The 28,000-nt window shown below is 37.0% G+C and overlaps 1 protein-coding gene across 2 annotated transcripts; it reads left to right on the top strand.

The window, feature by feature from the left end:
• The first annotated feature begins 35 nt into the window (after nt 1-35).
• On the top strand, nt 36-27,408 carry LOC149009249 (uncharacterized). Of its 2 annotated transcripts, XM_089164104.1 has the most exons (25): nt 36-510; nt 1,072-1,735; nt 1,836-1,960; nt 2,056-2,150; nt 2,261-2,491; nt 3,406-3,496; nt 6,588-6,639; nt 7,037-7,102; nt 10,057-10,211; nt 13,481-13,551; nt 13,747-13,947; nt 14,053-14,091; nt 16,551-16,658; nt 20,108-20,197; nt 20,421-20,496; nt 21,611-21,707; nt 21,789-21,858; nt 21,946-22,122; nt 22,238-22,360; nt 22,926-23,009; nt 23,539-23,723; nt 26,041-26,179; nt 26,248-26,307; nt 26,401-26,475; nt 27,072-27,408. In XM_089164104.1, the coding sequence occupies exons 2-25, from the start codon at nt 1,149-1,151 to the stop codon at nt 27,183-27,185; spliced, it is 3,111 nt and encodes a 1,036-aa protein (XP_089020230.1). In that variant the 5' UTR covers nt 36-510; nt 1,072-1,148; the 3' UTR covers nt 27,186-27,408. The 2 variants fall into 2 exon arrangements, with proteins under 2 accessions (XP_089020230.1, XP_089020231.1); XM_089164105.1 differs by lacking the exon at nt 7,037-7,102.
• The last annotated feature ends 592 nt before the right edge of the window (nt 27,409-28,000 follow it).

The raw sequence follows: 28,000 nt of genomic DNA, 5'->3' as shown, positions 1-28,000 counted from the left end.
GTCAAGGATTAATTGGGTCAGTTTTCAATAGATTATAGATTTTATTTTGATTCCCTACCAGTGAAAGAAAGAGGAAGACGAGCGTAATCGGCTTAAAAACTTATCAGAGATCAGTCTTACAAGCCTGGAACATGCCACAGAAACTCAGCGGAAGCGTGATTTTCTCACACTAACCTTCTTCTTCCTCAGCAGTCACCTTAGTACTCGAAGAAACCTGGAGTCGCTGGTGTTGTTGAAACCATAAACACAAGGTGGATTGTGAGAAATGGTGCCGTTCTTCGTAATGATGGAACGAGAAAAATTTTAGGAGTAGAGGAGGAGAATAGGAAGAGAAAGAGCAAATTTAGGAATTATCCTTTTACCGGATAAGCACTCGTTGATCCTTGTATCCAGGCGAAAAGCTTGACCTCAAATCTTGGATTAATAAAACGCCGAATTTCACTAAACAGTTGTTCGATAAACGGTTTTGAAGCTCTCTATCTACTACAATCACAGCCGACCTCTTTAAAGGTCTGTTTTCGAACTTGAAATCTCGATGTTTATGTTCATCTAGGGTTTGGATTTTGTTTATTTTTTCTCTTCGTTCCTCTGCGTCTTTTACGTTGTGTTACTCTGAAGTTTTAAGGTGAAGCATTGAAATATTGTCCTTCAAATTCAGTGTAGGCTGTATTGTCCCATTGAATTTAGAGAGAAAAAGAGAAAATTCCCCTTCCCGTAATACCAAAGCATTCCAGATAGAGCTAAACCTTTAATTTTTAAGATGTATTTGAGCCTGAATCACGAAATCTATAACTTTTCATTGCATTTAAGATATATATACATGCCGTTAGTCTAGTTGGTGGCAATCTAAGGATTCGCAGCTCTCCATAGGTAGGTTAAAATCAGTCTATCCCCATTCCCGTATCTAGTAAGGTTCACGTTTCGCACCTTGTTTTCGATTGGGGTCCCTGCCCTCCATTCTTTTAAGTACCTCTCTGCTTGCTTTCATGTAGTTTATTTCTTAGGCTGGTGTTGGCACTGTAGTTTTCTGCTTTTGCGCAATCTTTGATTCGGGCTTGTTCAAAATTTCAGGTGATTGAGATTAATTGATGGGATCAAAGCCAGCTGTTTCCTTGATTTGTTTTTGAGTTTGGAAATAAATCATTGCAATGTACAATAGTAGATTCAAGTGCAAGAGTCAGAAATGGAATTATATGATCCAATCATCCAAATGTTTGATTAGGCCAAACAAGTGGCAGGACTTGCAGTACAGATTTTGCCATCAGAGAGTTATACCTGGAGCCCGAGATCTCCCCTGGTTAAGTAGTCTGATCAACAAAATTCATGTAAATCCACTTCTATGGTCTGGTTTTACTACTCGAAGTAACAACCTTCTGTGCCATGGGAAGTTTGACGCTCGTTCGGCACATGCTTTCTTGAGATTCTATAGTTCTGAAGGTGATGGAAGGAACGCGAGTGAGGATAAACATGTTCCGGTTGAAGATTCCAATTTTGAGAAGGGGAATACATGGCAGGAGAAGGTTGGGACAGATTTGAGGCATAGTGATGAGCATGCCTGGCTTGGGGAGCAAGATCAGAAGGAGTGGCTGAATAATGAGAAGTTATCCATCGAAAGTAAAAAAAAGGAGTCTCCATTTATGTCGAGACGGGAAAAGTTCAGAAATGAGTTCTTGAGGAGGGTCGTTCCATGGGAGAAAATTACAGTTTCATGGGATAAATTTCCATATTATATTCAGTACTTTCTCATACCCCTATATTATATCTTTGTATTTATCCTTGTTTGTACATCTAAAGCTTGTTGCCTCATCCAACATAATTGTATTTCTTTGTTGCAGCGAACAGACAAAAAATCTATTAGTGGAATGTGCCACTACCCATTTGAAACAAAAGAAGTTTGCTGCAGCTTATGGTTCTCGCTTGGACTCTTCAAGTGGAAGAATACTGCTTCAGAGTGTCCCAGGTTGCATGGCAAAGCTAATCTGCTCAGTTTTTCCATTTTTATTCGGATGAGGTGAATGTTTTATATAATTTCTGAATTGTTAATTTTTCCTACAGGAACTGAGCTTTACCGAGAAAGATTAGTAAGGGCGCTTGCACGGGATTTAAAAGTCCCTCTGCTGGTTCTCGATAGTAGTATTCTTGCACCTTATGTAAGCTTCAAGATGGCTTTGAGAAGTTGACTTGGAAATTTTAGTTCTTTTGTTTTTTGCTGATCATGAAGAAAATATGGCAACTCTTGCCTATTATAACTGTGGTGCAGGATATTGGGGAAGAAGGGTCAGAAAATGAGTCGGATGATGATAATGCTGAGGGTGAGGAGTGTTCTTCAGGGTCGGAGGAGGATGAACATGATGCAAGCAATGAAGAAGAATGGCCAAGTAGCAGTGAAGTTAAATCAGATAGTAGTGATGATGATGAGGAGGTTGATGTGCAGGCATCTGCTGAAGTCCTTCAGAAGCTTGTGCCTCATGGTTTTGAAGGCCTTGTGAAGGTAAGGGATGATTTTTAACCATCAGGAGACTAGGCAGTCAAAATGGATCTCTGATGCAAAAGTTTACTTAAGATTTATGAATGAGAAATTTTCATGAAACCAGTTAGTTTCCCATGCAAGTCTGTTGGCTAGTATATGAATTTGAGAAGGCACATCTGTGTTGATGCTGTATTGTTGTGTAATGTACTATATGACAGCATGAGATCCATCTTTAGACAATCAGCTGCTCTTTTATCTGGACCAGTTAGGTTGACCAAATGGAAGAGCCAAATTTAACATAGGTCCTGCTCCCTCAACATAAGAGCCAGAAGAGGAAAAAGGGAAACTTTTCAGGATGCTGCTTTCCTTACCTTTTAATACTCCGGAGTTCCGACCTATGCCTGCCAGGCTCTTTCAAGATCAGACCTACTGAAAGGTAGCTTCAGGGGTTTACAACCCCCCACCAAAAAAAAAAAAGTGCTTGTATTCTTCCTGTGGCCTACTTTGCAAATATTCAAGTCAAATAGAAATTGTAGAGAATATTTTTGGGTCAAATAGGAATCATGTGCAAGGAAGCATGTAGGATTCATGATGGAGACACACTTACCAATCTGTAATTTTGTGTTCTGTAACTTTTATGGCTGTGGTCAAAGATTGAGGTTTCAATTCTTTTTCTTTGTGAATCCTACAGAGAGAGTTAATGTTCAATGATTGCATATCTTTTCACCATAGGGGCAAGATACATGTGGAAAAAGGATATACTATTGTACCATCATCAGTCCTGAAATGGAAAAAGTAAAAATCATATAGAAGTGTCTTGATGGCTTGAACTCAAGTGTTTTCTCTCCACAATACCCTCAGTCTTACCTGTTAGTTGTAGTAATTTAATAACAAGTGAAAATGGATTTGTTATATGAGGACTGTATATTTTGTAGGGAGATGCTCAAGAATTGGGAAGTAGCGAGGAATCAGCGAAGTCAGATGCTGCTCAGACTTCAGATCAATCAAAGCGGAGCTTTAGAAAAGGTATCTTGTCTCATTCTTTGCTGTTATGTGATCATAGTTGAATCATGTTTTATACTAAGTTATAGATGGTCTTCTTTATTGTAGTATCTGCAAGTCAAAGGACTCTTATTATATGTTGATAGAATGGCCACACACTTGTTCTGTTGATTGGTCATGTGACAGTTCTAATATCACTTGGCAACCTAGCTCCACATCAGAATTGATTGGGGCAATTTCTCATTCAGCGTCCTGTAACCTCATCTGGGATGTCTTTGGTTTAGATCATCAATAGTCCAAACAAATGAGGACTAAATCTGATACTGAATGTAACCCAATTGTTAGTTGGAATTCACTATCTTGACCCTCTGTAGTTCTTACAGTAGTCACTTCATTGTATATATGTGGAATCCTTAATTATATCCATATGTACACTTAAATCACTTCTTTTCTCTATTAATCACCAGATTAGCTCTCTATTTGCTCTGTTATAAGCTTTTTCTAGGCCAATAAAACAGTTTTCCGAGTTTCTTCAGTAAATAGTTTCTTCTATGGGTCTTCTTGGCATAAAACCTAATTTGTTCTCCGTAATAGTAGTTTATTATCTCAAGTGGATTTCAATAGTCTCGTCCCATAATTGCATATTATGACTCATTAGTTTTATGCTTCTGTAGTTATGGGAGCTCTGAATATCATAATACCTAATTTGTTCTCAGTAATAGTAGTTTATTATCTCAAGTGGATTTCAATAGCCTCGTCCTATAATTGCATATTATGACTCATTAGTTTTATGCTTCTGTAGTTATGGGAGCTCTGAATATAGCAAATTATGATATATACTCAGGATCAATTGATCTAGATATTCCTATTTTCTGAATTTGATGTTGAATGGTAAATTTATTGTCATACCCCTTTAGTAATCCAATTAGGATTGACATATCTTTAAACCTAATGATTTCTCCAAGTACATCGCCCAGTTTTTCTTGTGGTTGATTGTAGTTTGGGGGCCATCTGAAAAATCTCCATTAATGTTCTCCCTAAATCTTGATTTTATTTTTTGCGTTTTGGTTTTGGTACTGTTTTGATCCGTTCAATTACAGTGCTACATTAAGAAGAAAGGCCACACTTGATGTGGATTATTGCTGCCATGAAAACCTGTGCTGCTCCTATGATTGGTTCAGCTAGTATTTGTTTTTTTCCTTTTTTTTTTTTTTCTGGACTACTGTTCAATGCAAGGGGGCTAATGAATAATGAAGAGTATGTTAAGGCCCTTCTAAGTTACCAGAGCTATGCGATACTCGAACACTTGAGGATAAATGCTACCTATTTTTACTTGCATACAGTTTCTGTTAAGATGGCCTCAATTTTTTCTATAACAGTTCTGCTTTCTTGCAAATTACCGTAAGTGAAAATTTTTGGTACATTGAATACAAAAACTCAACCAAGTGTTTTTCTTAGAATAAGTGAAGGTTCTCGATGCATTGAATACAAAACTTTACTTAACCAAGTGTTTTAACTGCTGGAGTGGGCTATGCTTATCTTTCTTAGCTATTCAATTTTGTTACTACCTTTAGGGTAGCTTTTTGAGACATTTTTTGTCCAATTAGGATCAGAAATGTCAAGCTTTATCTTTTTGACAATATGATGAATCATTACTGGGAGAAGGGTAAGACTGACGTGTAAAGGAAAGGTTGAGAATCTGTCTCTCGATACTTATAGTATGCATATGTAACCACCTTTTTTGTACATTTTGTGGAATTTTTATTTGAAGCAGCGGTTGCTGCCTGCTGCCTGCTGCCAATGGTTATGATTTGGCCACGTATTCAAAAATAAATTGGATAGTTGTAAGAGAAACTGCAGGGGTATATATGTAAATATAAAATTTTATTTATCTAAATGTTTAAAGTTTTCAGAATTTACGAAATCAAGCCCCTAACTCTACCCGACTCAATTCCCAAATCTCTCAAACCCTATGTGCCCCTGCGCTCCACCTCTTCCTCCAGCCATTATATGTTGAGGCTATCAGCATCGCAGCAGTTGTCAATCGCTGGAGAAACTCTTCAAGATTCTAGACCTCTATGACGCCTTGAATGATCTCTTACCAGATGTCGATGTCGTTTTTGGGTCCAATCATCTGAATCCATCAGAGTTCAAGTGGCCGAGATTCTATCAAGACTTACAGAAGCCTTGAGGGGAATGCGGTCTGAGTTCAAAAATGCCATGCAACGTGAGACCTCTAGGATTCCAGTTCCAGGGGGAACAATTCATCCCTGAACCAGTTATGTCATGAACTATATCAGTCTCATCTCTGATTACAAGCAGACCCTTCTCGAGCTAATCGTCTCCAAGCCCTCCACTGCCTCATGCCACTCTGGTGATTCCTCCACTCCTGATTTGGAGTTTCTAGAGCAGGAGAACCGATCTCCTTTGGCCCTTTGGATCATTGTGATCTTGGAGTCCAATTTAGAAGGCTAATCAAAGTTCTACAAAGATGCCTTCTTGTCTCATCTCTTCCTCATGAACAATTTTCAGGACATCTTTCAGAAAGTAAAAGGGTCGCCTGAGCTTCGGGAAATGATTGAAGATGACTGGGAAATTCAGGCAAGCAGCAACGAGTTATGAGAGGGCGATCAATGTAGCTTAACTTGGAACGATGATGATGGCTGGAGGGGGAGGTGGAGCGGAGGAGCACATAGGGTTTGGGAAATTTTGGGATTGAGTCGGTTATTTAGGGACTTGATTGCGTAAATTAAGAAAATTTTAAACCTTTAGATATGAAAATAAGATTCCATATTTACATATATACCTCCGCAGTTTCTCTTGCAACTGTCAGATTTGTTTTTGAATACGTGGCCAAATCATAACCATTGGCAGCAAGCAGCAGCCACTGCTGCAAATAAAAATCCTATTTTGTGTCCCTTCAATGGTGTTTCTATATTTATGATTGAAATTGTGTCAGAAATTCTCTTACTTTTAATCACTTTGATGTGTTTGGCAACAATACCTTTTTGTTTGAAAGTGAGATGTGCTTTTGTTTTCAGTTGGTATTTTTTAGTCCTGTCTTGGATACTCTTAATTTGAATGTTTGGTTCTACTTACTGTCATCTTTTTCCAGGGGATCGAGTGAAATATGTTGGGCCTCCTGTACATGTTGAAGCTGATAACAGGTTCTTGTCGGTTCTTTTTCATAACCCAATATGCATTTGTTCTGGATGGCTACTTTTGTTATGCACAGTTGAGATAAAATGCGTAGTGAAACAGAATGTTTGAGATGTTGGTCCATTTGCACCCTGGGATTAGCTCCTTTTTTTTCTCTCTCTCTCGTCTGGGGTAGGACCTGGTTGGGAACCATATAGTGAGGGGAGAGGAAAAAAGAAAAGAAAAAGAAAATAAAAAGATGTTGATGTCTCAGGGGATAGATGACGATAGTCTGGACCATTAGCTGGTTGGCTTCCATAGAGGGTCATAGGTGTATATGATCAAATCCTTCTTAATCATTATGTCATCACCAATGAGCTGTGACTTTACACAAACATAGACATTAACATATATATTGTATCACAGGATCATATTGGGGAAAATACCAACTTCTGATGGTCCAACAAGTGCTTATACCATTTTACGTGGCAGGTGGGTTGGTAAGTCTTCATGATATATTGAGGACTGCTGTTGGGTTGAGTGCTGAATCATGTCTTGCTCTTAACACTATAAATAAACACTGTTTTCATTATTTTTCCACTGTCTACCAGGATTTGAGATCATATATTTGTTTCTTAACTGGTTATTGGTAGTAAGTCTATATGATGTTTGGGGATAGTTTGGGACCAGGTAGGTTCATCTAGTTTTCAATGTCCTTGGATGACATGGCTAGTTGTGCCCTCAGAAGTTTGTATTTGCTCATCTTCATGGGTTGAATAAATTGTAGATACTTTGTCCAGGGGGGGGTGGGGGGAGAATAAATTGTATATACTTGTTATGAGCATATATAATGCTTTCCTCTTGGGATGTGTAATTGCTAAGAGTCCTTTTATAACACACAAAAATGACCAATGTCATCTTCCTCAAGTTTGAGCTTTAGTGTTATGAAGCATATCATGGTTATGCTTGATGAATTGCCACCGTCTACTACATATAAAATATTTGGAATACACTGAGGTCTATATGCTTTGCAGGGGCATATTTAATGTTATACTGGGAACAGCCTCTCTTTTAAGTTGGCATAAGGTTACATACACTATGATCCTCCCTAGATCCCACAGGGGTGGGATTGTCAGTCACTGGATGTCATCAGATGTATTTTTGGCAACCTTAGCAAGCTGTAAAGGTTATAGAATACTTTTTCTGTTTCCCTATAATTATCTCATAAGCAATACTCATTTATTGACTCTCTCAATGAACCTTGTGCTTTGAATGATTTCTTCGAACTCTTAAGATTTGGAACTAATCAAGAATGAACCCAAGTCACTTATTTGGAGAGTATTTCCTTGATGCTGTTCCTCCTGGATTTATGGTTTTGTTTTCATTGGGGAGTAGTTGTCATTGCAGCTAGTTGAAACTAACCTCATACACCCCCCCGGGTGTCGCTGCTAAAGTGCTTTTGAGATATGTAATTAGAAAGACTCTCAGCCACAGTAGATCTGTTAGCCTCATAAGTTTTTGACATGTCTTAGTGTTGATACCATGATGATAGGACACCATGTTGGGTGTGTAGGGGTGGGGTAGTCGTAGGTTATCAAAATAACATGTGGAAGGGATGTGTGGAAAGTTAGTTTGTTAGGTTTTTAGGATCTATATTATGTTGTAGGAGGTAAGGGGAAGAGAGAGAAAGAGAGGGGGGGGGGATGCATTCAGTTTTGTGGAGAAGGCTACTTAGGGGAAGGGCCCTTGGGTGGGCACTGTGAATAGTGAGTTCAGATCTGTAATGGAGTTTAGTTAGAGAGTGTAATTAGCTATTTATATTTTCTTTTACAAATCGGGTTCTACCTTTCAAGTGTTGTGTGTGTGTGTCAATCGAGTTAATTCAGGGAGTAGAAAGGTGCTGGTTCTTGTGTTTGATCCATCAGAAATTACAGGTTTGTTTGAGGGAGAAGAAAGGTTTTATCACATGACAATTGCAATTCATTGGTTTGCATGTATTGAATATGTAGTCAGTAAGATTCTATTGTTGCCCTAGTAGTCGACCCATTCATTAAAGATGTTACAAACGCTACCTTTTATCTTGTATCTCACCAAAAACTGTAAAGCATGGTCATTATGCATATTCGTGCAGAGTTTGAGGTTTTGATTTTGGGCATGGTTTCTTTCATGGCTGAATCAGGGTCGTTTGGCCAGGTGTCTTTTTAAATTTGAACTATGGTTATGGGTGCCTTAATCCTTATGACCTAATTGGGTCATTAAACTTGTTTTTTATTAAATTCAAACAGGATAAAAGTCAATACCGTAGTTCAAGAGTGAAAACTGATTTTTCGGTCATAATTGCAATTTTCATCTTTCTAATGTTGGGATTTTTTCCCCCTAATCTAAAAATTCCATGTATCTTATCATTGATAGAAAAAAGGCAGCAAAATAGTTTTTGTTTTGCTGTCTAAAACTTTATTTTCATTTTAGAGCGGCTGTAATAGCATTAACCTGCATCATATAAGGTTTGTCAGGAAAATAATTTTGTTGGAATAAAGAACATATTGTATTTGAGCACAAAACCAGCTTTTCAACAAAATTATATTTTGGACAAACCTCAATTGGGGCGAATGCTACTGTAGTCACTCTGAATGAAAATAAGTTTTCAAACTCCCAAGGTAAAATTTATTGTCACCATGTTGGTTTTGGTCTATCAATGCTACAATTTATGAAACTTTCAGATTTTTTGTTAAAAAACTCAACAGTTGAAAGTTGCCTTTATGGCTTGACTTTATACCCTATTGGATTTTTCTAAAATGTTTTTTTATTGGATTCAAATGGGGAGTATTTTCTTATCTGTAAATAATTCTTTAAGTAAATAAAATAACAGATATAAAAGAATGTTTAGTTTTTCTTCCACCCATAAATAATGGATGATCTTGGAATTTTATAGAATCCATGGTATAGTTTTTACCCACTCATTGGGTATTTAAAATATGAGCTATATTTCAGAAAATATTTGTAATACAAAGATACTAAGCTGAAAATTTTGGCCTGGACCTTGTATATTTTCTATTTCACCTGAAGTTTCAACTCAGTAACTGTTGAAACTTGGAAAAATTCTGGGATCATGAAATCATCAGACCTTGATTCTCATTCTTAACTTGAGAAACATGCTGGCCTGGATTCTTGTCACATATTTTTCTACGTACGGCCTTCTCGAGCACCTTTGGGACCTTTCATATTAATTAGATGCTTTTTCTTTTGATCTTTTAAGTTCTTCTTTAGCATTGGATCACCTATTGTCGAGTGCCAGCTATACTGACCTCCTCCGGAAGCTGTTTGCATTTGTCTGTGGTAGCCTCCCTGTTTTCCATATTTTTGAATAAACGTTTCCAGGGCATATGTTTCCATACTTGTCTGTGATGCTTTTATCCTGATATTTATTAGAGTCAACACTTGTGCAGACCTTTGTCAAGTGGGCAGCGTGGGGAGGTTTATGAGGTGAATGGCAATCGAGTAGCTGTTATTCTAGATAGTACTGAAAAGAAAACAGCCGAAGGGAATAAGGATGACAAAAGTACGGAACAAGCTGCACAATCTTCAGTTTATTGGATTCATGGTATGCTTCTCCTTCACCTCTATTTTATTCCTAGGTTTCTGTTTAGACCTTTATGAATTGTAATCTTAATGTCCTTATTACACTTCTTTGAGAAGCTGAAAATTGGGAAAACTTTTGCTCATGTCCTTGCTCTAAAATCGTCCAGTATTACTGTTTAGGTGTCAAACAGTTCAGACCATGGTGCTAGACTGTTAAATCTATATGGAGTTTAATCTGCCAAGGTGGCGCCTTAACCAATGGCTGACCAAAGCAACCCTAAGGCCATTTAAGCCATCTCCAAATGCACCCAAATTGATTTGAGAATCGATGAGATAGGGTAATGCAGCCTTATTTGGATGTGGCTTAGTCTTCCAAGATCTCTGTGGCTAGATAGTTTCCAGGCCTAAATCTTGATTCCATCGTATGGTGTGGGAAGGTTGCTGAATGGATTTTCTGATTGGGTTTGGACTGTCGGACTTTGAATCCCCTGGTTAGGGTAATTGGGATGAAGTGGTCTCAAGGATGATGGGGTGTTAGCCTTGGAGAGATTTAGAGTGATGGGAAGGGGCAGATGCTTGAGATATGTGATGAAATGTTATGGGAATGGGGCAAAACTTAGAGGGATGTAGGTAATGGTACAGGGATATGATCCCCCAAGGTTGGTTGGGTTTGGATGGCTAAATTAGAAGATAGATGGATTCTGTTTTAGGATTTGAGGGAGTATGAAAAGTTCAAGAAGATATTTATATCTTAAAATTGGATGGTCAGAATGGGGTCAAGCTGCATTCTAAGGTCACTATGGTTGGGGAAGATGATGTACGTAAAGTGTGGGACAGTTCTAACAATTAGATTGGCATAGATCCTACTATGATTTTGATTGTCTTGAGAACTCTGAAAATTCATGAAAAGTAGATAGAAATGTGCTAAGAAAAGGCAATTGATATAGACTGTCAGTAATACCTGAATGGAGGCTTGAGGATGGAATATTAGATGGAGAACGAAGGTTGAACTCCATTCTTCAGCTAATTGTAGGTGTCTAGGCTTGATTTCATCTTTAGAACCTTGTCACCCTTGGATCTTGAATTCCGAAATGACAGAACCAAAACTTACCAACAGAAACAAGAGGAATACTCAAAAGAGAAGTTTTCTTGTTCCATATTCAATCTGATCTCTCACCATCGAGTGGAGGGGCATATTTGTACATAACATACTGGAATCCTAATCTAATTTGGACTCCATGCTGGACTCTAACTCAATGTTAGAAACTTGGTCAATATAGAAACAAATTGACTTAGACGAGGACACTTATAACTGAAATAAAAACATAAGAAAAGCTTATTTTGCCCTTATAACTTAAGTGATTGATGTTAATTAAAGTAAAATTAATTAAACTATTCTTGTTCTTAGCACTAAACTTTTGGGCACACAAAATAGGTCTATGGTCACACAAATGTATTAGACAAAGGCCCAATACCCATATCAATCAACCCTAGGATGATTTCAGAGGAAAATAGGCTAATTCAGTGCTGGATCTGCATCAGGGAGAGCTTGTTCAGACTCCCTTGACCTCGTTATGCCTTCTCAGTTGTCCCTATACCTTAGATCTTGTTGCAAGCTGATGTTCCACTGGGATTTTTCAGTTTTAGCATAGTTTGCAGCCTAGGCAATCCATGACGTTGGAGTGAGGTGAAAGGCAAGCCAACACAGGCAAGGCGCCCACTTAGGCGACCTAGGCACCTTGATACATTGCAACTATGATTCACATAACCTATAGGCATCCCCAAGTGTCAGGTAGATTACCGCTAGTTCCGTAGTGTTCATGGCAGTAGTTGCCCTAGCCCATTAGTTGGCATATCCCTTGCCTTGAAACTCCTGGGTGTAGTGATTATTTCATTCTACTGAAAAAAGATTCATATGCCCTTCTTTGACTGAGAGGTAGTCACGAGCCAGATTAGACGCTTTCAGTTCCTGGGTTGACTTAGACATTTGTCTTACCTTTTGACAGATCCTTGGTTAGGTCTATCCACATAAATACACTCCAAGAAAGGAAATAAGATTAGTCTCATTGACCAAGAAAGGAAATAAGATTTGCCTCATTGAATAGGAGGTGAACGATGTCTGAAAAAGTCTTTTTTGTCTTGTAAATTGATTTTTAAAATAAACATTCAAAGAGAGGGGATGTTCGCAATTTGCACCGATTTGATCCTACTGTTGGTGGTGTGTTTGCTCTGATAATGCTAGAACATAATTTTTTCTCCTCTGAGATGATACGTCTCCTTTAATTACAATATGACCCCTGCTGCTGTTCTAGAGGAAGTTATTCACAAGTCATGGCAGTCATGAAGGGAATGGGTTAGGCACTCCTATAAAAAAAATAAAAATTACTGATTGAGGCTTGCAGTATGAGTGTCTTCCTTCCTGCTGAGGGGTCCAAGTTTTCTAATCTCTTAGGAGTTGAACTGACCATGAGAGGGAGAGAGTGAAGTTATTGTGAACTCTCGACCATTGACTTGTTATTATCCTCTTATATGTTTAGTCGTCATGATTATATTTCAAGATTGCATTTTACAAATATAAAGCTAATGCATGCCATGGTGCTCCTTGTAACTCTTACTTCCATTCAATCATTTATGGAGGCTGGTTACATATCTAATGTAGCAGCAGAGAAGTCCCTACAAAGCTTGAAGTAGAGAAGTAAAAGGAAAAAGAAAGTGAGAAGACATGATGAGAAGATAGAGGATAACACTAGATAATAATAGGATTTAGAATCAACGTATCATGGTATATCCCCAGTACCTGGATCAAACTTAAAGTATTGGTTCCAAGTAGGGAACCTAGTAAGAGTATTTGTCTAATTTCAAGGAAAGTAAATAACCAAAAGAGAAATAGAAAGTAAACTACGACTACAACTAAAACAAGGATACTCCACACTCCTCACGACAATACTTCTTGACATTTATGAGCTTTTTCAAATTCCTAACATGGTTCATAGAAGGATTCCTTGCCATTGTATAATGCTGGATAAATAAAGGATTCAAAATGGAACTTTTTTTTTTTAAGTTGTTTCTCTGCAAGTGAATGCATTCTTCTGCTGAAAGTTTCGTTATTGAACTTTTCTAGTTTTCATTTGTTTTAATTGGATATTTTAAAGACATAAAATAGAGTGGAATTTTTCTACCATATACTTCAATTGAAGTGCTTAAATTTGAAGCGATACACATGGTTTATTTATGTAATATAATATATCATATATGTATGCTACAATCTGATCAAGTGTTACTTATTATCAGTTCAGCATATTGAGACTGACCTTGATATTCAATCTGAAGACTGGTATATAGCAATGGAGTCACTTTGTGAGGTAAGTTGTTCAACCAGGTTATTTAAACAAGTGAAATATAATTTCCTGGTATAAGGAGTTTACGACAGTAATGTTTCTTGTTTTTCCAATGATTGGAAGGTTAATCTTTTGAGTATTACAATCTTCTTCTAATATCTATCTTCACTTACATGGATTTCCCTTAAAACTTGAAGATTAATTATCCTTTATTTGCAGGTTTTGCCGTCCTTGCAGCCATTGATCATTTATTTCCCAGATTCTTACCAGTGGTTGTTAAGGGCAGTTCCCAAGTCAAAACGTAAAGAATTTGTCCATAAGGTTGAAGAAATGTTTGATCAACTCTCTGGACCTGTTGTTTTGATTTGTGGACAGAACAAAACCGAAACAGGAACAGCTTCTAAAGAGAAAGAGAAATTTGTAAGCTTCAAGGTTTTTTCCATTGAGTACCTTTTGTATGACAGTCTGGGTCTTCCTATCTTATGTTTTGAAGATGTTACTAATGTTTCTTATTCTGCCTGGCAGACTATGTTTCTTCCCAATCTGGGTCATCTTGGTAAGCTGGTAAGAATTTTTTCATTACATATACTGAAGTTTGGTTTTGTAATGTTAAAATGTTATTCTCTTTCAATGTTCTCATTTGGCTAATTGATTTTACCTGTTATATTCATGGAGAGTGAGGCTCATATGTGTCACACTGGTTGCATGATCTAGGATTTAAAAAAAAGGGTCCAGAAAACGTATGCGTGAAGCTATAGAATGATGTTAAAATAGATTTAGAAGGTTTTTTTTAGTATATCTTGAGAATAAGGAAACAAAGGCAAAACTTTGGCCAGTAGAAAAAATAAGGCAGTGTTTGATAACTATTCTATAGGAACATTGTTATTTGCCAGAAATGAGTTTTACCTGTTTACTGTTCTTTGGTTGTGGCTAAGCATTTGACGGATCTATCTAGAATTTTTCTTAAAACAGTTGTAGGACATTTTGGTGTTCAGTATTACGGTACAGTTTCACTTATCTACTTCCAGTAATTACAAAAATGACTTAACAAATTGAAATATCATTTCCATTGAATTTAGTACCCTATTAGAGTACAGTTTCACCCATCTAGTTCCAGTAATTACAAAAATGACTTAATAAATATTCAATTTAGTACCTATTAGGGTACAGTTTCACTCATCTATTTCCAGTAGTTACAAAATTGACTTCAATAAATCAAAATATCATTTCCATTCAATTTAGTCTAGTGTAAAACTACATGCCATTGGAAGATCTTGGTGGATTCAGAGCACGATCCCCTTGAAACATGCTTGAGACATGCTCATGTTCCAAGTGCCCTATTGATTTGAGTTAAAATCCAATAAGTTAGCTTTGTAGTTCACTAATATCTGTGAGCCCTTTCTGCAAACTTTTACTTCAAAGTGAATATCTACTGGAGGAGATAAGAACATCCATCAATATCAGGAGAAGTTAAACCAGCAGTGAAAAAAATAAAATCAAGGTACTAGCCATTGGAAAATCCACTCTTCATGGCCTTAGAATCCATCACGATTAAGAGTTTTAATCACAACTGCAAGACATATTCCAGGTTTTACCAATGCACTTTCATTCTCTTCAGTCATCTGTCGAAAACACAACTAAATCCACCCTAAGCAGACTATCTGGACTAAATTTTCTTCTTGCCATCTTAAGATATTTAATGTGAATACTCAGTGATGGGGAACAACCTATAGAAATACACTCTTGCACAAATTGGATCTGTTATGATTACTTTTTCCATCATGTGAAAAATTTTGGACAGCAATAAGAGTAAGCCAATTCAAGTCTTTCTTAACTTTGACCAAAAAAAAGTCTTCCTTAACTTTGGGAATAAATAAAAATTGGTTACCATGCCAAATAATAAGGATAAATTATCAAATGACTTGCAGATTAATGTCTTTCTCAGTTGTACAGCTAAAACAAAATTGGGTTAAATTTGATAATGCGTGTCAATAGATGCATATTCTCAACAAAGCAAGTCCAAATCAACAGTCAAATATAGAAAATAAAATAGCTATATGTGCTTCTCAATTTCTTATATACTAAACTGAGGAAAGGATTGAATAAAAATTAAATTACCAATCAGATCAAACCCAAGTAACCTAAAACAACAAAATAAACCTGTAAATTCTAACCAATAAATTCAACCACACAGAGCCAATTGAAAAGAAAAAGAGTACAAATTTCCATAGTACTAGTACCCCTTATAGAGGTATCCAATCTTGATAGATAGCTACCAGTTGATGTCTACTTGGAAGGTAATGCAATTAAATAAAATGTCCGTTATGCTTACAGATTTGATGAATATGTGTTCTTTGTTCATTAGTTTTTTAAGATGTTACTTGTGTGACTTCAGTAATTTCTTGAACTTTAAGTATTAAAGATGGTTTAATTTCATTACAGGAAATGGCTTATACTGGGTTGACATATTTTCAATGCACTTTATAACCCCCCCCCCCCCCCCCAAGAAAAAGTGTTTACCATGTACAGGCAGTAACAATGTCAGTTTTATTTGATTGGCTAGTCTGCTTGGTTGTTGGCTAATTGACAGCTTTGCTTTGGGATTTGTAGACTGTCATCTTTTAACTGTAGATAATCTAATTTTACATTGCTTCTTCCTAGATCAGTTACGGTGTTTGTTTATATTCGAAGTTATGCACCCAGATACTTCTACTTGATGCTCTATGATTTTCACTACGTCTGGTTCAATGAAAATTGTGTGGCGATGCTGAAAAGACTGCTTTGCCCCTTTATATAGCAATATACTTTCTTTTTATCTTTAGTTGCAAACTTTTCTTCCATATCAAGTCTTGAAAAAGGAATTGATCTGCCAAATTAATTTTATTAGCTGTCAAGCTCAAGCAACTCTTAGTAGTTTTGAACTTTTAATATATTTAGATGTACTGTGGACATGGTGTTTACTATGTTTTTCACTTATTGTCTTTTTAGCTTTGAATAACATATCTTCATATCTGATAATGTAGCCTCTCTCCCTGAAACGGCTTACAGAGGGGTTAAAAGCACCAAAGAGATCGCAGGACAATCATTTATACAAGCTTTTTAATAACATTCTCTGCTTTCTTCCTCCAAAGGTAAATATTTACCAAAGTAATTCAGTATATTGAATTATAGAAAAGTTTATTGAGGATATGTACCACTAAATGTTAATTGAAACTTTCTCATGCTCCCCCCCCCCCCCCTTTTTCTCTCTGCTATGCAAAGAATTATTTAGAATATCTGAACATTCCAGCTTCTGAATTTTAGTGTGAGGGAAGAGAAACTCTCTTTCATTCCCCCCCCCCCTCTTTGAACTAAATACTGCAATGAATTTCTTGCTGCCAGATAAAAAATAGAGTACACATTTTGGTATACATAAAGGATAGAGGCCAATGCCAAAGGTTCTCCAAGTCGATGAACTTCAAATTTTTCTAGATACAAGACTTCCTCTTGATCCACTCCCCTTTCCAAATTATCACGATGCAGCGTGCCAGCAATGGACCAAAAATATTTGTGCAGAATTGGATAAGAAAAGTAGGGTTTTGACCATCAACTTGGAAGATATCCATTATAAAAAATTCTATGCATTTAATATACTCATAGTTATGTCTGTTGTTGGAGGTGCCAGCCAGTGCAGCTGGAGAGGACTGTGATCTGTTATTGGCATGTTCTGAGATCAAATCCTACCTGTCTGGGATTATAATTTTTTATTTATTTCCCTTTTTTTTTTGGGGGGGGGGGGGGGGTGGGCTGGAGCTTGGAGGACATGTATTGCCCGAAAAAAGTTTATGTTCCTTTTGATTCTATTGTATTCAAAATCCACTTGGGCCTGACACTGAATGATGGTTTATAGTTTGTTCAATGTTGGCAATTATAATCTGCCTCAACTATTCACAGAATTCAGAAGGTTCAGATATGCATATAGAACAAAATCTTGTTCAGAACTGATCAAAATCTGACTTGTCTCGGTTTTGTGCCGAGTCAAGTTTCAAACTTTTTGACCTTGAGTTTTAACCTAGGAAGGCCAGGGTAGAAAGTGTTGATACCTCAAAACAGGATCTGGTATGTCTTGGTTTTGAGCTGTTTGAAACCAATATCTTGATCCTTGGTTCTACAGGGTTTTTGTTAGCCACGTGCCAACCCTTACATCTGACTCTGTTAAAATCTATAAGCTTGTGTGTTTGAAAATGTTTATGAGGTTTTATAATGCCATGTCATTGTGGTGGAAGTTTGAACCGTAACGACCATGGACTTGATCTCAGCTGAAACTGCATATCTAGGTTTCAACAGAAAGTAAACTGAGATGAACCTTAAGGTCAGTATCAGGTCATATCACGTTTTGACCAGATTTTTTGAATATTTCAGTGGCTTCATAAAAAATAAGTGAAGAAATATACAACTACAGAGTTTCAAAGCAAAAAGGAAAAAAATCCGAATTTCGATCAGGTTCAACAAAGTGCATACATGTCGAGTTTGGCCAGAAATTTCCCCGCAAGACCCAAAACCTGGGAAATTTTGGGTTCATCTAGGTCCAAATCTGACCTTCAAAGATTTTAATATTTTTCTTTCTTATGGGGCATACTTTGAGGGGGTACTTGAGAGAATAGGAATGGATAATTTTATCATTATGCAGGGGTTTTATTTATAGCTTCTATGAAAAAAGAAGTTTATTTATGTTTGGTAGGTTAGATGTTATGTCCAGTTGGAGCTGTGTTTCAGCAGTAATGCGATATCATAATTTGAATGGAGTTATTTATTGTTCTTGGGTTTCTTGAAATCCCATAGATGTCAGATATCCAGCTGTTTGAGTCAGCAGAAAGTATATTTAGGTCTATGTATGCCTGCACTAGTTTATCAGTGAAGGAAGTGATTTTTATTAAGACTTTTATACGTTACAGTTTGGATCTATTGACCCTTTTGAAAGTGTTATTTTCAACGTTTTATTTTATAGACCACTTTCAGAAGGTCTATATTAGTGTATGAATTGTTAATGAATAAACTGTTTTTATTATTGCTGTGTAGATTTATAGAATTTTCAGTGAGCCCTAGTGGATTCATCAGCTGTCATTTTCATTCTTCAGCCAATTGATCTTGCTTGGGTCTAAGAGATCTTGCTTAGGTCTAAGATTTGTGTTAAGACCCTAGTTTTCCGTAGGAAAGTTGTAGGGAATCAAACCAAACTTGTGGGGGATAGGTGGCTGAATCCTATTTGGGACACTGATGTAGGTTCTCCCCCCCCCCCCCCCCCCCCCCCAAAAAAAAAAAAAAACACCCCAAGAAGGTCATTAAGGCCCAAAAGAAGGCCTAGGATTTCTGCCCAGCAGCCTACGGCACCCCCAACAGCATAGTAGCAAGATTCTACAGGAGGGTTATTTTGGCAATTTTGGACAGTCCTACTAGAGCCAAGCAGGGTTTTAGTTATATTCAGGAGTTTGTTTTAAGTTTAATTTTGTTTTGAATTGGTTATTTAGGTCAGCATAGGAGGAGATAAGTAGAAGTCCTATTTATTATAGAAGTCCAATTTAAGTTGGAAGTCCTAGTTAAATTCTGCTTTTGATGTTGTCTTAGTAGGGGTTAGTACTAAAGGCTATAATAGCCAGTCTATGCTTGTAACAAGACAGTTTTTGATGAATAAAATTATTGAAGAGAGAGTTACGGCAAGAGATGAAGGATTGAATAGGGTATTAGAGTTTTCAAGTGCAGGGAATTCCAGCGGCAGATTCCCAAAACTGGTAACCCATCATCCCATAGCCTTCCCTCTTCTCTTCTCTTCATTGCACCAAGCCAAAGTTCCCTCCGATACCATCGGTCCCCTCTTCTTTTTCCTCAAAACCCTAAATTCCATAATTCCTAATCCCCAGCACAAAATTCCCTCCCCTCTTAGGGTCACCACCCCATCACTTCCCAAGCATTTGACTCCAAGTTTCAGCCCAAAATAGCACCCAGGAACCCTAGAATTTGAATCACTAACACCTCTGGAACTTGAATCCGAAACCAAAACAAAATCCTTAAACAGCTCATAATCCCGTAGCTGCAAGATTTTTTAAAATCCTAATTTGCCTGGTATTCATCAAGCATTCTTGGTTTATGGCCTTCATCCCAATGAGACTACATTACACTCGCATGTTGGCCTATGTGGAAAGTTGGGGGAGTGAGTTGGGATTTGCTTTAGGCTATATTAGGGTGGTGAGGGCAGAGGGAAAGAAAGAAAAGAAGGGGGGGGGGAAGAGAGAATTTTGTAAAGGGAGGGGACGAGAGAAGACCTCAGTTGGGGCATATCAAAGGGGTATGTTCAGGTGTGCAGAATTTCATTGTAATGGAGTCTTGCTTTAGTCCTTTACATTTCATCTTCATGCTATTTAGTTGTAGTGTGTTTGTGTAAGTGAATTCACTTTTTTGTTTTGAGGGGGGCGGGGGGTGGTGTGTGGCTGAGGGTTGCTGCCATGAGCTGGTGTTGCAGGGTTTTATCATTTGCATTTGCAGGGTCCTATTCAATATGCTTGTGAGTTATCTGCCTGCTAAATTTTTTTCTTGCTATTTGTAGGAAGAGGAACTTCTCAGAACATTCAATAAACAAGTTGAAGAAGACAGGAGAATCATCATATCACGGAGTAATTTAATTGAATTACAGAAGGTAAGGGGGGATGCTATATTTCATTCTATCTGATTGATCAATTGACTTGTTATTTGTGAATTCTTCTGATTGATCAATTGACTTGTTATTTGTGAATAAATAATGCCAAGAGGCATGCTCTTTTTTGTGAGTTCTATTCTTGGTTTTTTTTAACTTACTATGCTTCATTCCACAGAAATTTCTTATAAGTTGAATTTAATTGTTTACAAATTGTGAACCTCAGGTGCTAGAGGAGCATGAGCTGTGCTGCATGGAGCTTTTACATTTAAATACAGATGGTGTGGTCCTGACAAAGCAAAGTAAGGGTTTCCATGAATCTAAATTTGCACGTGTTTAAGAGTGTTACCAAATGATTATGTTTCCGCATACTGTTTATGGAGTAGTTTCATGTTTCAGATTGGACTCATCTTATATGAAGATTTCAATATTTTGCTAATGCTCTTCTTTAATTCAATTTCCTTTTTTTTTTTAACTCGAAATTAAGAGAGCTTAAGTTCTTATTACAATAAAATGGAGGAAGAAATTTTAAAGGAAGTTTAGGTCACATTTAAAAAGAAAAAGTAATTCATTATCTAAAAATTCTCTACATATCCCCAAATAATGGCAGTGTCTACATATTCCTTTTCAATCTAGTCTTTAGTCTTATCACCTGAGACCAAACTCAAATTGTTGTCGCAAATGTGTTCATTTTAATGACAGCTGCTTATTTTGGATACTAAATACTACTATAATTTTGTCAAAGTTAAAAACATTGGATTAAAGTAAGGAGCTGCATTCTTTCCAACATTAATTGCATGACCAACTTTCACCAAAAATAAAATAAAATGTCATGACCAATATAAATAAGGAACAGTGATTGGGAGGTGGTGCCACTTCCCTCTTGCTGATCTCTCGATTTTTGACTTTTATTTTGAGTATTGATCTTGCATGTTTCTAGTTAGCTATTTATCTATACCTGAGACCAAACTCAAATTGCTTTAGAAAGATTTTTTTTTTTTAAATAAACGTCAGCTGCTTATTTACGATCACATCACTGCTATAATTTTCTCTGGTTTTATTCCTTGGATGAAATTACGAAGCTGTTTTCTTTCTAACATTAATACCGGACAAAACAAAGATAAGGAATTGGGTTGGGAGACGGAGCAGCTTTTATTATTATTATTATTATTTAAAAAAAAAAAGTTGTTGGGTGAAGGTTAAGAGGCAGCTTTTTTTCTTTTTTTAAGTAGTTACCTATTTATCTATTACCTTCACCTAACTGATTCTTGTTTTCAAAACTCAGACAATCAAAGTGCTTGCATGAGTCATTGCTAGGGATATATATGTTGCAATACTCTCTTTTTTCCTTGCGATTTTCATTTTTACTTTTTTTATTAATTTTTTTTTGGGTTTGGGGTGGGAGTGTTTGTACAGAGGCTGAGAAAGTTGTTGGGTGGGCTAGAAATCATTACCTATCAACCTGCCTTCTTCCATCTATAAAGGGGGAAAAGTTAACTGTATCACGAGAAAGGTGAGAACTTCTATTCCTGTACTGGTTGTCCTAGTTATTTGTATGATCTGGAAGTTAATCTCTGTTGTTCTTCATGTGAAGCCTTGAAATTGCAATTTTGAGGTTAAAGGAGCAGGAAACAGTATCCATGAAACCTTCACACCATTTGAAGGTATCAATTTCTATTTGGTCCACATTGCTAATTCTTTGACGATGGTATCTTGGTGATGTCATTTATAACACCACTAATTTGTGGCAGAGCCTCGCCAAGGATGAGTTTGAAACCAATTTCGTTTCAGCAGTTGTTCCACCAGATGAAATTGGAGTCATGTTCGATGATGTTGGTGCCCTTGAAGATGTAAAAAGGACATTAAATGAACTTGTTATTCTTCCAATGAGGAGACCAGAGCTTTTCTCACATGGAAATCTATTACGGGTACTTCCTGTTTTCGTTCTTTATTGGGTGTAGTTCCCAGGTAGGTTGTTGGGGCTTTTTAGTACCTAGGTTTCAGTTTCCCAGTTAACTCATGATTGTGTGGAACTGTCAACAGCCTTGCAAGGGGATACTACTATTTGGCCCTCCAGGAACTGGGAAAACTCTTCTTGCCAAGGCACTTGCAACAGAGGCGGGAGCCAATTTTATTAGCATAACTGGTTCAACACTTACATCAAAGGTACTCAGACTGTTGCAAGCTTCCGTGATAGAAGTTCTTTATGAGGGATGCCACATCCATATTGTTTTTTGCATGGTCTTCTGTAGCATTTAATGCTCCTGTCACAACATAAACATGTACACATTTCTGAAGGTCTTTGGTCAGTTTTGTTGGTGTTCCTTCTCCATATTTATGATTCATTCATAAAAATTTGGTGTTTTTTTCTTCTTTTTTATGAAATCAGTGGTGTTGAGATCTGTGTCCAGCATATCTTTATTGTTGTACTAATTTTTTTTCTTATTGGCATGTCTAAATATTTAAAGCAAACCACTTACTTCTCTACTTATGAATGTTTTTCATTTCTTGAAATTTAGATGTACTGGGATCCGTATAATATTCAATATTAATTCCTTGATATTACAAGAAATTTGATTGGAACATGCATATCAGTTGAGCAGTCTGATTGGCAAGTTTTGGTTTTTTGAAGAATTAGAAGTACATCTAAGATGAGTTATAAGGAGTATTGGTCTCAAATATTATTCATAGCTGTTATATTGAATATTTTCATTTTTTCCTTGTGAATCAGTGGTTTGGAGATGCTGAAAAGCTTACAAAGGCCCTTTTCTCTTTTGCCAGTAGGCTGACACCTGTTATCATATTTGTTGATGAGGTGAGAATTCCTTTGGATGTTACTGAATTGGAATGACTGGTCACTTCCATAAATAGTCGAAATCATTTTATCGTCGTCAAACCTTAGCAAGGAATTACCTGACATCTGAACCACTTTTCTCCATCCCTCTTTCATTCCCCCCCCCCCTTCCTTTTAAAAACTGGATAAAAGAATGGGAATGTGGTCCAACCATCCAATGGTGTGTAGTGGCACTTCTGTTTTATTTCTGCAACTTTATAGGCATTTGGCCTCGTTGATTCATGCCATTTGTTATTAGTAAGCCAAAAGCTGACCCATGAGATTAGTGGGTCTTCTATCATGGATACCACCCATATCATGCCACAGCAGTGGACATAGTTTACCAGGCTTGGCGAATATTACCATTTCTTTTTCAACTTGTAATTTTTCTTTTTTATAACTAGCAGGATTTATTGTAAGTGCCACACTTACACATTTTCATGGTTTGTTCAAAACCTGCATTTGTTTAGTTACTGGATGAAATTAATTCTCTGCTTTTGGATGTATTTAGATTGACAGCTTGCTTGGTGCCCGTGGTGGTGCTTTTGAGCATGAAGCAACTAGAAGAATGCGAAATGAATTTATGGCAGCTTGGGATGGGCTAAGGACAAAAGATAGTCAAAGAATTCTCATCCTTGGTGCCACAAATCGGCCATTTGACCTAGATGATGCCGTCATCCGTCGACTGCCAAGGAGGTAACGTGCTCTCTCTTTGAATTCAGTTATCTTTGCATCCTGGACAATTGTTATTATCTGTAAAAAGGATGTTCCAAAGATGTATGCATGCCAGGATTTGAGCACTGCTGTTGATGTTTTGCTTGGAAGACTTCCTTAGCATGGTTATTAAAGCGGCAAAGCGACCAAACCGATTGGGGCTCTGTCTTGGCAATTAGGCGACTAAGCGGCACTTAGGCGGCAATAAAATGACCAAAGCGGTTTAGTCAATATTTTTAATATAACTATTTTTAATAATAAACTAAAGTACTAAACAAACATTCAACAATCACATTCATAAAAATAAAAAAAATAAAAAAATTCAAGTTCAACAATCACATTCATAAAAATAAAAATAAAAAAATTCAAGAATCACAATTATAAAAAATTATCAAAAAAATTAATAAAAACATAACTTCATCTCATCAAGCATCATAAGATGCAAGTCATTGTTTATTTAATGATAAATTAATAGATCTCATTATTCCGATTTTCAAGTCATTGTTTATTTAATGATTCATTGATTATCAATGTTGAATATGGCTCATGCTTCACATTCTGTTGTCGACAGGCACTTTGGGCCTCGGAGTTCATTTGCAAATTGGGCCTCGATTGCAAAATGGCTCACATAATTAAATTTATATACGGAATTGTTGAATAAATTATGATTAAAAAAAATAATAAATAATATGCAGAAATTACAAAATGTAAAAAAAATGCTGCTTTAGAATCTAGGCGGCAATATGACGCAAAAGGCGACAAAGCGGTAGTGCCTAAGGAAAAAAGCAACAAGAAATCAGCCTGTTAATTAAGCGGTCACAATTTAAGCGGTTCAAAAACCGTTTTGCCGCCTAGGCGCGCCTAGGCAGACGCTTTGATAACCATGTTCCTTAGTCGTCTTAACCATGTAAGTTCTTAGGTTCCATTGATGTTTGATCTTCTCAAATTTGGCACGGATTAAGGGCTATGAGTCTGGAGAACTCAACAAGATACAGCTCAAATGCAGAATTACTGGTTCAGTTTTTTTTAGTGAAGTAGAAAGTGCTTATCTAATAAAGCTAAGAAATTTGTTGGATTATGGGACTTCTTTTCTCCAGTTACAGGGATAAGTGCAGTTTCTTGTATATTGTGTGCTGCAAGGGCAGGACTTGGTTCAATGGTCAGTGGACAACAGTTGTAGGAAAACTTGCAACAAAAATTGCAGGGGTAAGGCTGTGTAGGAAAACTGCTCCCAAACTCAGCTTGTACAGAAGCCTTCGGAATTGGGTTCACCATATTGGTGGGCTGCATTCATGCATTGTAAACGGCCACTTTTAATGGAGGCCTGTAGATGCCCCTATTCGAAGAAGTGATATACTAATCCAGATTGAAGGAATTAGAAGAGCCAGGGGCAGACCTAAGCTAACCTTAAAGAGAAGTGGTGAGAAAGGATATACATAGCTTAGGCCTTGTATCTAGCATGACCTCAAATAGAGCTGATTGGAAGGCAAGAATCCATATAGCCGACCCCATTTACTTGAGACAAGGCTTCTTCTTATTCTTCTTTTTCTTGTGATTCATGCATTGAAAACATAAATAAGGGCATAAGAATTCAGTAAGGAATGAGATCTGATGGCTCTAAGAGATATGTGTACAGTCTGAATTTTGATTTAAATGAGTTACTGCATCTGTGATAATTCTCTAAGTATGATGCACCAAATGTTGCACCTATGTCTCATGATTGGATCCCTGTCATAGGGCTTATATTCATATAATATTGGGAAGAAGCCAGCATAGGAAGGGGATCATTACAACACATCTTCTTAGATGTCAGAAGGAAAGGAATCTGGCTAATGGTTGAAAGTTTGAGGTTTTAGTTGTTTGACCATTTTCTTTTTTGTCATAGTTTATATATTTATATATTAGATTCATGATTCATCCATTAAGAGTTAATGCATTACCATCTAGTCTACGAGTGGATGGAAACAAATCAATGTCTGTCTTGAGATAATTGATAATATCATTGGTGGTGTAATTTTGGGGTTTCAAAACAATATTCTCTGGGTGCATTGGATGTTCATCCTAGGTGGGTGGGACTACTAGTGAGATATTGCAGTAAAGAAATACTAACTGTGTTACTACAGAAATTAAAAAAAAAATTGTACCAAGCCTGTTTAAAGGATTTGGTGAAGCAGGTTCTTGGTCTTTTTTCACTGTCAAACGGGTAGGAGTTTCTGTGCATTTAGTAGTACAGATTTTATGTTCTTTTAAACAGCAAGACTAAGTTTTGCTTACAATGTTATGCTGGCTCTTGATATAGGATATACGTGGACCTACCAGACTCTGAAAACCGGATGAAGATCCTACGAATATTTCTTGCCAAAGAAAACCTTGAACCTGACTTCAAGTTCAATGAACTTGCCAATGCAACAGAAGGATATTCAGGGAGTGATTTGAAGGTAATAGTTAATAGTGGTGCCTTTCTGTGAATTTAATGGTGAGTTCTCATTGCATTCCTTTTGTGCAGAACCTTTGTATTGCTGCAGCTTATAGGCCTGTACAGGAATTGCTGGAAGAAGAGAAAAATGTATGAAGTTTTGGACTTGTTGGTTAGATATTGGTTGTCTTTCTTTCCAAGTCAGAATTTTTTTTATTTGATATTTTGGATGTTTCTCTTTAGGGTGGTTCGACAAATAAAACAGTTCCCATTCTAAGGCCACTTGATTTGGACGATTTCATACAAGCAAAATCTAAGGTATAGAACGTTTCTTTGATTCTCTGTATATTTCCTTGTGAAATCTGTGCAATATTTGTCCCATGACTGGATTTGGATGACCAATTAATTGTCTGTGTTATACTCCTTTTGTGGTCGATCAAAAACCCAATCCAGCTGGAGGCTCCCCTGTAGGATGAAATCTTTAAGACTCCCTGGTTACTAAATGTTGGTTGCCCAAACTGGATGACTTATCTACCAGTTTGATTGAAAATAGGTTTATTCTGATTTTTAACTCCTACAAATTGAAGATTTTAAGGGTGTCTGTTTTTACCCCCTTCCTGTGAATTGCTTCTAGATCTTCGAATGATGAAAAATGGTCTGTCTTCTCTTTGTGATCTTAAGACCAGTTTGGGAATATTCTCTTCTCTGGCACACCAGTCAAATGTGCTTAGTGTGCCTATTCATCCATCTGGACTATGATGACTCGGTGAATTATCAAACTTCCATCATAGATGACCCATTTCTATGAGATGGCACTGAAACCTGCTTAGATCTATTAGTTATGAGTGAGTCTATTTTGGCTATAGTTTCTGTTAGATCTGTTTGTAAATTGATCCTTCTACTGCTGGTGTTAGGTGGGAGCATCGATCGCCTTTGATGCTACTAGTATGAATGAGCTTAGGAAATGGAACGAGCAATATGGAGAAGGTGGTAGCAGGAAAAAGTCTCCATTCGGCTTCGGCAACTAACTTTTTTTTTTTTTTTGAGGGGGGGGGGGGGTGGGGGTGGGGGAGGAGGTCTTTTTGATTTTATTTTATTTTAATTTATTCTTGAAAGGAAACCCCCGTGTAACCATAAAAAGCAATCTCTCTTGCGCTGTAATTTGTGAGAGAGAAGGCCTTGTAAGTTATTATTGCTTAATCCTTATAGTTAGAATATAGAACTCGTAGTGTACATTTGAGTTAAAAACAATGTCCGGGAACTTCATTCTTTCTTTATTTTCTTCTCTAGTTTTGATGTAACAAATGGAGCTCTTAATAGTTGTGCTTGCAAGTGATTCGTCAAAGGTTGTTATTGCAATAAATCCTAGCTTTATGTATGTTCTTAACCCCCACCGTTATCACACAAATGTTCTTAGGCTTCGCAAGTCTGAAGCAATATTCTAGTGCAACTCAACAAAGAAAAAATGGTGCAAATGAGGGATTTCCTGAGGTGGCGAGCTATTTCATTGATTCACACATCTTCATTTGAAAACCAGAAATTCCATCTGTGCATGACCACTGCCCACGACGGTCCGTAATTACAAGGAAACCAAAGAAATCTGGTCACTCTGTCTTTCTTATCAAATTAGGTCACAATGGTAAGTAAGTTCCACTGCTGCAACTTGAGATTGTGTGCCTAAATATTTCCCGACGCCTGGCCTTAGAGTAACTCATCTTTCCTGTTACAGAACAAATTCTGAGCCTAAATTACGTCCCTTTTTTCTGCTTTTAGGCTTTCTAAAGAGTTTGGATCTTCTACTTGTCAAAATAGATGTTTGTGTTATATTCACTTCTTCACTACA

Source organism: Hakea prostrata, chromosome 7, assembly GCF_041222555.1.
Source record: "Hakea prostrata isolate BN-2017 chromosome 7, UWA_Hpros_2, whole genome shotgun sequence".
In the NCBI taxonomy this organism is placed as follows: domain Eukaryota; kingdom Viridiplantae; phylum Streptophyta; class Magnoliopsida; order Proteales; family Proteaceae; genus Hakea; species Hakea prostrata.
The sequence above is the reverse complement of the archived record's forward strand: the minus strand, read 5'-3'. Positions and strand labels throughout refer to the sequence as shown.

What these genes read in the sequence shown, in the direction of transcription:
- LOC149009249 (XM_089164104.1), top strand. Translation starts at nt 1,149, where the DNA reads ATGTACAATAGTAGATTCAAGTGCAAGAGTCAGAAATGGAATTATATG. An exon ending in GTTTTGAAGGCCTTGTGAAG is followed by an intron (nt 2,492 to 3,405) that starts GTAAGGGATGAT and finishes TATATTTTGTAG; the next exon opens with GGAGATGCTCAAGAATTGGG. An exon ending in TTAACTGTATCACGAGAAAG is followed by an intron (nt 21,708 to 21,788) that starts GTGAGAACTTCT and finishes CTTCATGTGAAG; the next exon opens with CCTTGAAATTGCAATTTTGA.